General features: G+C 27.6%; 1 protein-coding gene across 3 annotated transcripts in view; it reads right to left on the reverse strand.

Annotated features, from left to right (window-relative positions):
- Nucleotides 1-14,425, reverse strand: part of LOC109596383 (neurotrimin) — a 301,564-nt gene that overhangs the window by 62,704 nt on the left and 224,435 nt on the right. For all 3 annotated transcript variants that reach the window (XM_049961122.1, XM_049961121.1, XM_049961123.1), the window contains exons 4-5: nucleotides 5,980-6,138; nucleotides 5,790-5,918 (exon numbers count right to left, since the gene is read on the reverse strand). In XM_049961122.1, the coding sequence (XP_049817079.1) occupies nucleotides 5,790-5,918; nucleotides 5,980-6,138 (288 nt within the window). The remainder of the gene's footprint in view (nucleotides 1-5,789; nucleotides 5,919-5,979; nucleotides 6,139-14,425) is intronic.

Consider the following 14,425-nt stretch of genomic DNA (forward strand, 5'->3'; position numbering starts at 1 on the left):
AAATGTTATTTCTTTGTGCATAGTAATATGTTAAATATAATTTTCTCTTTCCCCTAGATTCTATCGAACCTTTTTAACGATATTTCTTGACTGTATACTAAACAGCAGGTTAAAAAATAATTAATCTATGAATTCCAGAAAATTTAAGCAAACGTTAAAAAGGGGAAGTTAAGAAAGGTTTAGTCAAATTAAGAGTAAAATTTTTGGAATGTCTCTTTATGGAATTTTAGGTAATTAAAGAATATTTAAAACGTTGACATTTATTGATAAAATAAATAAATTTTCATTTTTTTAAGTAACCATAATAATAACGTGAAATGATTTTATTGTGATATATTCTAAAATATTTAATTTTTAACAAAATTATTTAAAAGTAAGATTATGTAAGACTTTCTGGTTTGGGCAAAGGCTTTCCCTTCAAAAAGGTTCTTTTTTGAGAAATATACCATGAAAAAATTTGTAAAATAAAAATCAAAACGAACGAAATTATTAAATTTAAAAATACTGATAAAATTACTTAAAACATCTAATAATAAATTAACAGGGACACTTAATACTTAAAAATTATTAATAAGTTGTAAAGGAAAATTTTAGAACTCCCACACAAATAAAGTTTAGTTTTTTAAGATTTTAACAAATAAGAGGGAATAATATATTTAGTCCAAATAACGACTATAAAATTCATTTAGGAAATTTTAAACCAAAGAGTGGAGTTGGATAAATTAAGTAAACTAAAAAAACTTAAAACAATATTAATATTTGTTAAATATAAGCAACGAATAAATATTATACGAAATAACTACTATGATATTTAAACATATACCGTAAATATATAATTTAGTTGATCGATAAAAAAAATCATGGGTTTGTTTAAAAAATAATTAATAATAATAGTGGCACAATGTGCGTGTCGGAACAACCAAATACAATAGATTTTTATTAGTGTGTAAACAAAATGGTATGAATATTTTAGAATGGCACACATAACCGTAGCGAAAGCGTGCAGAATTGACCGTGGGAAATATTTTGATAGGTTTTTTACGTTTCCATAATAAAAGTGGAGGCGGCAATATCTATATACACACCGGTCGTGGTACAAGCCATAGTATAAATTAGTATCCATTGTTAGGCAGGAACTAGCTGGCCATCCAAAATGTCAGTTTCACAATAGCAACGTGCTAGAGGGAAGCAAAATTATACATAGTGCAATTGTACAATGGTCAGCTAATGCAAATACCATTTGTCCATGTTAAAACTGTATAGCTAGGTCTAGTTAGCATACTGAAGGACTACTTCAATGCTTGATTATTTGCCCGGTTTATTTTCCTAGTCCCAAATTAACAAAATAGATTCCGAACACACAGGGCTAACTTGTTTTATGCTATTAACGTTTGTCTTTATAACTAATCAAATTAAGTTATAGTTCTAAATTCCCACACGACCTCATTCCTGCTTAATAGACGTTAAGATTCTTTATTCGTGTTCCACCTTGCGTATTATTTTACACCTGTTTAATCCGTTTTAATCGATTTAATTAATACGTTTTATGAACGATGTCTTTTTCAGGATGCCGTTTAATACGTTAATTCGTTTGTAATTAGGTAATATTAACTTTTCCTATAAATAAAAGCCACAATGTGATTTTCCTGCTGCAAATGAAACGTTAATTTTATTCATTTTCTAGTATACAGGGTTAAATCCTGCTTTAATAAAATACTGATTATCGTTACGTATTTACGGTTAATTAGTTAATATATTATTCATTGAAGTAAACAGTTTACATGGATTATTAGTTGATAATTAAATCTACTTTTCATACATAGATATTTTATTTTGCAGTACTGGAATTATTTAGTTCATTTTGTAGAAATTTTAAATTTTAATTTGAATTTGAATTGAATTTACTTTTTGACTCCAATTAAAAAAATGAGTTTTTTGCTCACAACGTGGTTTTCCTGCTCTCATCAAATGAGATGCCAATTATATTAATTTTTCAGTAGACATCCATTTAACCCTTCTTTCACAATGAGAATGAATTTACGGTTAATTAGGATTATTTTAACTACTGAAGTAAAGAGGTTTATTTATTGATCATTGAAATCATTTTGCATGAGATGACTTATTTGGCTAATTTCTGTTGTAACTGAAAATAAATAAAACATTCATTCATTTGCTTCCAAACATTTGAAATTTGAAGCAGCTAACATTTAATTTTTTAAGATGACTCAAATTTAACTTCAGAATACTAAATAACATTATTTTTATTTAAAAAATATTTAAATAATTATTTATACTATAAATAAAAGCCACAACATAAGTTTCCTGCTGTATTCTTCATCAAGTGAGACGCCAATTATATTTATTTTTCAGTAGATTTTGTATTACTTGAATTATTTGGCTAATTTCTGAAGTTGTAACAATAAATAAAACATTCATTCATTTAGTTCAAAACATTTGAAATTGAAGATATTTATTTTTCAGTACACATCCATTTAATGTTTTCTTCCTAAAATATTGAAGAAGTATCTATGCTTGATTAGGATTATTTTAACCACCGAAGTAAAGAGTTTACAGAGTTCATTGAAACCATTTTTCATTCAAAAATTTTTTATTTTTTATTACTTGAATTATTTGGCTAATTTCTGAAGTTGTAACAGGTGAAAATAAATGAAACATTCATTCATTTAGTTCCAAACATTTGAAATTTGAAGCAGCCAATTTTTTTAAATTTTAGGATGACTAAAACTAAAAAAATGGTCTTTGGTAAAAGATTTAACACCTGAATATCAAATAATATGGTTTTATTATGATTATTTAAAAAATATTTGAATGACTACTTATACTATGAATAAAAGCCACAACATGAGTTTCCTGCTACATTTTTCATCAAGTGAGACGTCGATTATATTTATTTTTCAGTAGACATCCATCTAACCTTTCTTTCATAAAATATTGATAAAGTATTTATGGTTGATTAGGATTATTTTAATCACTGAAGTAAAGAGTTTACAGAGTTCATTGGTTGATCATTGAAACCACTTTTCATACACAAATCTTTCATTTTGTATGACATGGCTTATTTGGCTAATTTCTGAATTTGTAGCAGATTTGAAATTTGAAGCAGCCAATTTTTTTATTTTTAAAGATGATCTATGCCACAAGATTTAATTCCAGAATACCAAATAACATGGTTTTATTATGATAATCTAAAAAATATTTGAATGACTATAAATAAAAGCCACAACATGAATTTCCTGCAGCATTCTTCATCAAGTGACACGCCAATTATATTTATTTTTCAGTAGGCATCCATTTAATCTTTCATAAAATATTGAAAAAGAATTTACGGTTAATTAGGATTATTTTAACCACTGAAGTAGAGAGTTTATCGAGTTCATTGATTGATCATTGGAACCACTTTTCATACAAAAATATTTTATTTTGTATGACTTCAATTATTGCTCCAATTTCAGAAGTTGTAGCAGTCTGAAAAACATAAAAAATCACTCATTTGGTTCCAAACATTTAAAAGCATTTGAAGCAGCAGCATTTCTAATCTTTTAAGAAAGTGTTTTTGCTCAAATGTTTTATTCAGGAATACTTTTCAAGTGATTATTGAAAAAAAATGAAATAGTGAAGTAATAATGTGATAATTTTGGTGTGTATTAATTTCTGTAATGGGTAGAGGGTGCACGAACAAAAGCATATTTTACCAATAACCTGGAAAGAAACAAAACTGATGCCGAACCATTATAATATCAATTAATCATCTAGTAAATATGATGTCATCATGGTGATATGAGCATCCAATTACAATCTCCTATTCCCATTAATAATTGACGCTCGCAAACTGAATACAAAAGAGCACTATTATTCTTGTTTGCATTATGTATTCGTACGCTATGTATCGATAGATTTTTGTTATTATACCTATATGTTCCACAATCAGATTTACAAAATTTCCATTTTGATCTTAAAATCCCTTTATCGTTTATTAAAATGTTTATAAACAACGAATTAATCACATTGCATTATTTAAATCGTTTCACTAAATTGCTTGGCAACAGAAAATAATGATCAAATGCAAAAATGCTAAAGAATAAAATTAATTTTATTCATTAGGACAAAGAAAAAAGTCTCTTAGCAATTAAAAAGCTCAATGCTTGGTTTTCGTCAAGAGTTGTTATTGAGAATATAAGGGTAGTTACTCCTGCTATCAACAGAGGCTCTTACACCAGTCTCTTAAGGGTGATACTCCTTTATTAAAAATCATAATAAAAATTCTGTACAACTGTCAACGGCTGAGTCAATTAAACTAAAGCATGACTTTCCCCTATGCCATCTCCAATATTGATCGTTAAAGGTAATTTTACTCATTAATTGTTGTGAAAATGTTTTATTATTTTGATCAATTTCATTTTAAATCGAGGTGTTGTAAGGCGATTTGTTTTTCGTTTAGTCTTCGTTCATCTCATTGCATTTCACTCAAAATTACTGTCATAACTTTAGATTTTAATAAAAATCAAACAGTGTGTATTTATGTAATACAGTTAAACGTAATCAAAAACACTTTCACGTATACTCACGTATAAATTGCTGCATGCTTGCGATATTGTGTATTTTATGCACAGGAATATAGAAGAGCTATCTCGAGATCCACTTACTTAAAAGTTGCTTTGGCTATGAACCCTGAATATTAAATATAATGATTTACCTTTTAAGTAAGATGTAATTGAAATCTAATGCCGAAATCAAACGGATTCTCCTCACTAAAATTCTCATTTTAACAGGCGCTTTTATGTAAAGATATTGAATCTTCATCAGGATTTCTCTGATGGTGTGTTTTAAGCTGAAAGCAACTGCTGAAGTGTGCCCGAAGTGATTCATATTTTATAAAGAGGTTACCTATAAATTATTTACCTCTGATCATGTATTTACTACAAATTTCTTGTTGTTGCCAAGGGAATTTTTAATATCCGGACAATTTAAATCAAAGAATCCAACCAATTAATCTTCAAAGGCAACAGTTTACGTTATAAACAATAATTTTATGTCATGCCTTGGGAGAGAAAACAAATTATTGTACACGGGCAAAGAAAATGAAAAGTGAAAAGGCACAAACAGTTGTATAACTTTGTAGGTTATGGGATTGATTTTAAATCGACTTTTAGTGTGGCGCATTCACCTCCTCGACCATGGAAATAGTTAAATGTGTTTTCATTATAGCATGCAAAACAGCTGGCTGTTCGAGGCAGAAAGGTGTATATGCGTCGATTTTAGAGGTGATATTTCACACTCTTGCTTCTGTGTAACGCTGAGCGACAGTCGCACAGGACGGGGGAACCGAGCTGTTTACATGATCATTTACCCTTTGTAACCTCTTTAAATGCATAACATTCGAGCGTTCTATGCTTCTTTGCCCACTTTTGGGAATTGCTTTTCTATTTTACAACAAAGAGCTCAAATCATGACTTAAGAAAATTAATTTATTGTACATCATTCGTCTTTATTGGATTATTGAAAATCCCTTTACACACTAAAAGAGAGAGGGAGTTCCTTTTTTATTCTGTCTGTATGTTAAAACTCAAGAGCCAGAAAAGAAATTTAATTATTAAATAGACCCCCGGTAATAACCATGTGGAAAAAATTAATTAACTTGAAGACAAAAGAGTTTTAAGAGCTTTAAAGACCACATTTGGTCCAATGTAATTAAAATTGTTCAGGTTTATTCCAAGTAAGGCTGTACGTAGTGTGGATGCAAGAAATTACAATTTAGAAAGAATACTCACAGTCTACGCTGACTTTAATCCTCTTGCTGACTGTTGGTGGCACCCCGTTGCTGGCGATGCACAAATATGCCCCCATATCTAATCTGGAAATCCTCGTGAGCTCCAACGTTTCGCCTTCCCAATCAGTAACTGAAACAAACGACAGATACAAAATTAAGTGTGATTTCCATTGGCTAAGAATGCTGATTACCTGTAAGGGTCTTATTGATGGTAATTTTGGAGTTGTCGTCTCTCTTCCATTTGACGCTGGGCTGCGGAAATCCGGTAGCTTTGCAGGTCAAAGTTTCATTGGCGCCTTCCCTAACAATTACATCGCTACTGCTCAGAGAATCGTCTATATTTGGCGGCACTGCAAATAATACAAAAACCAATTACCACTATTGCCAAAGTTTTAAGTGTTTGCTTAAGTTCATACTAAATCCAACTAATATATCTGTCATTCCATTAATTTATAGACGCGTTTACATTTTATATACTTATTTTTGGTACATTGTTCACTCCCTCCTTATTTCCACACAATTCTTCAAAATTACACCAAGACATGTAACTCAATTTATAGTAACAATAAAATGACAGTGTGAACAAAATTATTTAAAAAACGTTGTTGAAAGCTTTAAAGTTTTTGTACAACAAAATATTAATTAAATTAAATATTTAATGTGTTGTTTTAAATTAATTTCGAAGGAATATTTAATTGTTTATTGGAAAACGTTATTTTATGTGGGTAGTTTCAAGATTCATACTAAATACAACTAACATATCTGATATTTCCTCAATTTATAGACGAGTTTACATTTTATATACTTATTTTTGGTACATTGTTCACCCCCTCCTTATTTCCACACGGTTCTTCAAAATTACACCAAGAGATGTGACTCAATTTATATTCATTTTAGCCCTAAGTAATAAAATGACAGTGTGAACAAAATTATTTAAAAAACGTTGCTGAAAGCTTTGAAGTTTTTGTACAACAAAATATTGAATAAAATAAATATTTAATGTGTTGTTTTAATTTAATTTCGAAGGAATATTTAATTGTTTACCGGAAAACGTTATTTTTATGTGTGTAGTTTCAAGGTTCATACCAAATACAACTAACATATCTGACATTTCCTCAATTTATAGACGAGTTTACATTTTATATGCTTATTTTTGGTACATTGTTCATCCCTTTCTTATTTACACACAGTTCTTCAAAATTATACCAAGATATGTAACTCAATTTATATTAATTTTAGCCCTAAACAATAAAATGACAGTGTGAACAAAATTATTTAAAAAATGTTGCTGAAAGCTTTGAAGTTTTTGTACAACAAAATATTGAATAAACTAAATATTTAATGTGTTGTTTTAATTTAATTTCGAAGGAATATTTAATTGTTTATCGGAAAACGTTATTTTTATGTGTGTAGTTTCAAGGTTCATACCAAATACAACTAACATATCTGACATTTCCTCAATTTATAGACGAGTTTAAATTTTATATACTTATTTTTGGTACATTGTTCATCCCCTCCTTATTTCCACACAGTTCTTCAAAATTATACCAAGATATGTAACTCAATTTATATTAATTTTAGCCCTAAACAATAAAATGACAGTGTGAACATGATTATTTAAAAAACGTTGTTGAAAGCTTTAAAGTTTTTGTACAACAAAATATTAATTAAATTAAATATTTAATGTGTTGTTTTAAATTAATTTCGAAGGAATATTTAATTGTTTATTGGAAAACGTTATTTTATGTGGGTAGTTTCAAGATTCATACTAAATACAACTAACATATCTGATATTTCCTCAATTTATAGACGAGTTTACATTTTATATACTTATTTTTGGTACATTGTTCACCCCCTCCTTATTTCCACACGGTTCTTCAAAATTACACCAAGAGATGTGACTCAATTTATATTAATTTTAGCCCTAAGTAATAAAATGACAGTGTGAACAAAATTATTTAAAAAACGTTGCTGAAAGCTTTGAAGTTTTTGTACAACAAAATATTGAATAAAATAAATATTTAATGTGTCGTTTTAATTTAATTTCGAAGGAATATTTAATTGTTTATCGGAAAACGTTATTTTTATGTGTGTAGTTTCAAGGTTCATACCAAATACAACTAACATATCTGACATTTCCTCAATTTATAGACGAGTTTACATTTTATATACTTATTTTTGGTACATTGTTCACCCCCTCCTTATTTCCACACGGTTCTTCAAAATTACACCAAGAGATGTGACTCAATTTATATTAATTTTAGCCCTAAGTAATAAAATAACAGTGTGAACAAAATTATTTAAAACACGTTGCTGAAAGCTTTGAAGTTTTTGTACAACAAAATATTGAATAAAATAAATATTTAATGTGTTGTTTTAATTTAATTTCGAAGGAATATTTAATTGTTTATCGGAAAACGTTATTTTTATGTGTGTAGTTTCAAGGTTCATACTAAATACAACTAACATATCTGACACTTGCTCAATTTATAGACCAGTTTACATTTTATATACTTATTTTTGGTACATTGTTCACCCCGTCCTTATTTCCACACAGTTCTTCAAAATTATACCAAGATATGTAACTCAATTTATATTAATTTTAGCCCTAAATAATAAAATGATAGCGTGAACAAAATTATTTAAAAAACATTGCTGGAAACTTTAAAGCGTTTGTACAACAAAATATTGAATAAAGTAAATATTTAATGTGTTATTTTAATTTAATTTCGAAGGAATATTTAATTGTTTATCGGAAAACGTTATTTTTATGTGTGTAGTTTCAAGGTTCATACCAAATACAACTAACATATCTGACATTTCCTCAATTTATAGACGAGTTTACATTTTATATACTTATTTTTGGTACATTGTTCACCCCCTCCTTATTTCCACACAGTTCTTCAAAATTACACCAAGAGATGGAACTCAATTTATATTAATTTTAGCCCTAAACAATAAAATGACAGTGTGTACAAAATTATTTAAAAAACGTTGCTGAAAGCTTTGAAGTTTTTGTACAACAAAATATTGAATAAAATAAATATTTAATGTGTTGTTTTAATTTAATTTCGAAGGAATATTTAATTGTTTATCGGAAAACGTTATTTTTATGTGTGTAGTTTCAAGGTTCATACCAAATACAACTAACATATCTGACATTTCCTCAATTTATAGACGAGTTTACATTTTATATACTTATTTTTGGTACATTGTTCATCCCTTCCTTATTTACCACAGTTCTTCAAAATTATACCAAGATATGTAACTCAATTTATATTAATTTTAGCCCTAAATAATAAAATGATAGTGTGAACAAAATTATTTAAAAAACATTGCTGGAAACTTTAAAGCTTTTGTATAACAAAATATTGAATAAAATAAATATTTAACGTGTTATTTTAATTTAACTTAGAAAGAATATTTAATTATTTATCAGAAAATATTATTATAATATTTGTGTAGTTTCAAAAATTTCCTAAGATCATTCTAAATCCAACTAATATATCTGATATTCCATCAATTTATAGACGAGTTTACAATTTATATACTTGATTTTAGCACTTTGTTCCCTCTCTCCTTATTTTCATACAATTTTTCAAAATTACACCAAGGGATGTAACTCAATTTATATTAATTTTATCTCAAAATAATAAAATGAAAGTGTGAACGAAATTATTTTAAAAACGTTGCTGGAAGCACTGAAGCTTTTGTGTAACAAAATATTGAATAAAATTAATATTTAACGTGTTATTTTAATTTAACTTAGAAGGAATATTTAATTATTTATCAGAAAATATTATTTTTATATGCGTAGTTTCAAGAATTTCCTAAATTCACACTAAATCCAACCAATATATATATATATATATGACATTACATTAACTTATACACGAATTTACATTTTATATACTTGTTTTTGGCACATTGTTCACTCTCCCCTTATTTCCATACAATTCTTCAAAATTGCACCAAGGGGTGTCACTCAATTTATATTAATTTCATACCAAAACAATAAAATGACAGTGGGAACGAAATTATTATAGGAACGATGCTAAAAGCTTTGAAGCTTTGTATAACAAAATATTGAACAAAATAAATATATGATGTGTTATTTTAATTTACCTTTCAAAGGAATATTTAATTATTTATCAGAAAACATTATTTTTATGTATGTAATTTCAAGAATTTCCTAAGTTGCAGCTAATATATCTGAGACTCCATCAATTTATAGACTAGTTTATATTTTATATGCTTATTTTTAGTCCATTGTTCACTCACTCCTTATTTCCATATAATTATTCAAAATTATAACAAGTAGTGTAGCTCAATTTATATTAATTTTATACCTAAACAAAAAACAAACATTGTTGAAAGCTTTGAAGCTTTTCGAAGGCTTTGAATAACAAAATATCAAACTAAGTAATAAGTATTTAATGTTGCTTTTTTAATTTAATTTAGAAGAAAAATTTAATTGTTCCCAGGAAAATATTATTACAAAAATACATATACGAAACAAGACAATAACGCTTTAAAAAATCATTAGCACGTCTTACTTTCCAACACAGTCTCATTTAATAACATTTTTTGTCTCTACTTTGGTGTAACAAAATTCCTTTTTCTTGATCTTTCCATACACTTCCTTTTTGTCTGAAAGACTACTTTTCAGTTTTTCAGACTCTTAGTAATTCAGTTTAGAGTATTTGAGACATTACTATTTCAGTCAGATGCATTGCCTTTGTCACTGTATCTGTCAGTGTCTCGCTTTATTACATTTTCCCCATGTGTAAGTTTTTAGGTTTCCACTATTAAACTTTTTTTTTGTTAAATTTGGCACTGGAGCAATTTCAAAAGGAATAAAATACGAGAAATTTAAATGATTAATAGCTTCATCACCACAATGCGTTGATAAGTTTTTAAAATTTTAAATAATAAATAGGAGGTCTTTAAATAAAAATTTAGTTCGACCAATGAAACGCATTTATTTGTCTCTACTGGCTTTTGTTTTATTCAAATCATTAAATAGTGAACGAAATCGTACTGCTTTTCCATGTGTCGTTACATTTTTATTAACGTGGTTCTGAAGGAACTCAAATAAAATCAATTAATCAAAATTGATGGTGTGTGGTCATTTTCCAATAAAAATATTTGTAGTTTGTATACAAGAAAATTAAACAATTTATCGCAACAGGCGGCCAACTAATCAATTAATTGAGAGCATAAAAAACCAACGAAAAATACTAAACATTCCGGATAATTTTTAGGAATTCGTTATGCTAAATTTTTGCGCAGCTAGTCGAAACGACCAACAAAACACAAACAAAACATTCCTTTTGGCAATGAACTCTAAGGTTTGGTTATTGCAGTTTTCAAAAGAAAGTTATTTATATAAGTACAGCTGTATTTTTAATATTCCAACTTACATATATCGGCATCCGAAGAATGCACGTATGTTTCGTTTGTGTCTCGTACCTCCGAAGGGAGTTGTTTAAGACAAATAGATATTTGTCTGTGGTTGATTTATCGATTGACGAACGCATTAAAATGCAGACTAGTTGGGGTGAAAAAAAACCAGAAACTTTTCTAATTTATTCAATATTTTTATCTCCCTGTGGGAAATCATTCCTTTTCTAATATCTATCCGTTGAATTTTAATATAGCCATGTCGAGATCGAACTACAACTGTTTGCTTTTCTTAGACGCGAAACCACCGATGTTTGATTACATCATACGGCAAATTGCTTTCACCTAAATTAAGTCTTTATGTGTTATTGGGAGCTAATATTTTTCCAATAATAAAGGACAAACTGAAATTAATTATCGGAAGGGCAATCACTTGTTTAAAGCAATTTTTAATATATTTTGGTGTTGTTAAATTCATTATAATATTTATAACTATGGAAAATAATAATTTCACTCAGGAAGGAAATTATACGAATTTATAAGGATAAGTAATAAAATGTTCAGAGTTTAATTCAATTTTTATAATAAATTAAGGTGAATAATCACTGTTTATACAATGTACAATTTATAATATATTGGATAAATAATATAATAGATGTCAACATTAATAATTTTTTTGTAATTTCATCAACAGTTTTGAAGAAGAAAGTCCTAGAGATTTTTAAAACAATTTTTCAAGACTACGTCCATTAATTTTATGCGTTGGAATATATTTTTAACTCATTTTGAGAAAGGAAAATAATATAGAAGAGGGAAAAAAGCATTTTATAATTAAAGTTCCAATATTTTTAAGTATAATACCGAGAAAAAAGTATTAAAAGCTTTTTCAAAATAGGGTTTATGTTGTGGGAATAATTTAAAAATTAATATTGCATAAATAATATAATATAATAGACGTCAAAATTATTAATTACTCCATATTTTTTTTTTGTAATTTCATCAATAGTTTTGAAGAAAGTCCTAGAGCTTTTTGAAACAATTTTTCAGGAGTACGACCATCAATTTTAAGCATTGGAATATATATTTCAATCCATTTTAAGCATGGAAAATAATATAGAAGAAACGGAGCTCCATAATTTTTTGTAATTTCATCAACAGTTTGGAAGAAGAAAGACTACGTCCATCAATTTTATGCATTGGAATATATTATAGAAGAAAAAGATCAAAGAAGTATTTAAAATTTCAATATTTTTTAGCATAATATTAGGAAAAAAGTTTCAAAAGCATTTTCAAGATAGTGTTTATGTTGTGTGAATGATTTAAATACGAATATTGGAAAAATAATATAATATAATAGATGTCAAAATTATTGACTATCCCATAATTTTTTGTAATTTCGTCAACGGTTTTGAAGAAGAAAGTCGCAAAGCTTTTTTAAACATTTTTCAAAACTACGTCCATCAATTTTATGTATTGGAAAATATTTTTAACCAATTTTAAAAATAGAAAATAATAAAGAAAAAAAGGTGCAAAAATTGTATTTTACAATTAATATTTCAATATTTTTAAGTATAATATTGGGAATAAAACATCAAAATATTTTTTAAAATAAGGTTTATGTCGTATGAATAATTTAAATAAGAATATTGGATAAATAATATAATATAATAGATGTCAAAATTATTGACTACTCCATAATTTTTTGTAATTTCATTACTAATTTTAAAGAAGAAAATCATAGAGCTTATTGAAACATTTTTTCATGACTATGTCCATCAATTTTATGCATTGGAATATATATTTAACCCTTTTTAAGCATGAAAAAGAATATAGAAGAAAAAGATCAAGGAAGAAAAGTATTTTCAAATTAAAGTTTCAATATTTTTAAGTATAATATTGGAAAAATAGTATTAAAAGCTTTTTTAAAATGGTATGTATGTATTGTGAATAATTTAAATATGAATATTGTACAAATAATATAATAGATGTCAAAATTATTGACTACTCAATAATTTTTTGTAATTTCATCACCAATTTTGAAGAAGAAAGTCCTAAGGATTTTTGAAACACATTTTCAAAACTACGTCCAACGATTTTATGCATTGGAACATACTTTTAACCCATTTTGAGTATGGAAAATAATAAGGAAGAAATGGGGACAGGAAGGAAAGTATTTTACAATTAAAGTTTAAATATTTTTAAGTGTAATATTGGGAAAAACGTATCAAAAGCTCAGTTCACTGTTAAATAAATTAATAAATTTTTAACTTTTATGTTTCAAAAGTGTGTTTATGATGTGGAATAATTTAAATATGTATGTATATTATGTTGTATAAACAATATAATATTATAGAGGTCAAAAATTTTTTATTACTCCATATTTTTTGTAATTCTACAATTTTGAAGAAGAAAGTCATTGAGATATTTTAAGCTATTTTTCAAGATCAACTTTATGCATTGAAAGGAAAGAAAGTATTTTACAATTAAAAATCAATTAACTGAAAAAAAATTACCAAAATATAATTTGGTTTTGGAGAAAATTTGATCTTGTACGGCTATATTAAACAAACAGCTGTGGAATGACAAGACATTTATCAAAGAAAGTAATAAAGTGGTTAAGTTTAAAATATGATCGAGCTTAAAATTGGCTATATCTGTTCATATCAAAGCTGCACCGAACAGTCAGAGATACTAGTTTGACATAAATTACGTAAGTTCTGATAGTAAAACTGGCGCCAAATGAAAAATAGCTCTCCAGCGTTCCGGTATTCGTTCGATAGTTGATCTAATTTCTAATGATCGTTATGGTGTAAACCTAACTTAATGTTAAGGTGTCGCGTAATATTCTTCCCCCCTGCCCCGACTTCACAAGACTAGCTCACTAGCCAACGTGGCTAATCTTATACGTGATCTGCATCGGAATAGGCCCGATTTCCCGATCACACCATATAATTTACCAAGTTCCCGTACAGATGCAGAACCGGAATTAGACTATTTGAACATAAAAAAACTTTTATAACCTTATTGTGGAAGTTCTCAACAAAAACAATAACTATCTAATGCGTCCCCGGACGGGAAGCGTCTCCGGTGGACGATTTAAACGCGACCAAATTGAAAAATCCAACAATCCATTATCCAATAAGGATAATATGACAAATTACAAACCCACTTCCCGCACTAATCGATGACACAATACCGACATGTCCCGTCCAAGTGCATTAATGAATGGCCCAG

This window comes from Aethina tumida, chromosome 1 (genome assembly GCF_024364675.1).
Source record: "Aethina tumida isolate Nest 87 chromosome 1, icAetTumi1.1, whole genome shotgun sequence".
In the NCBI taxonomy this organism is placed as follows: domain Eukaryota; kingdom Metazoa; phylum Arthropoda; class Insecta; order Coleoptera; family Nitidulidae; genus Aethina; species Aethina tumida.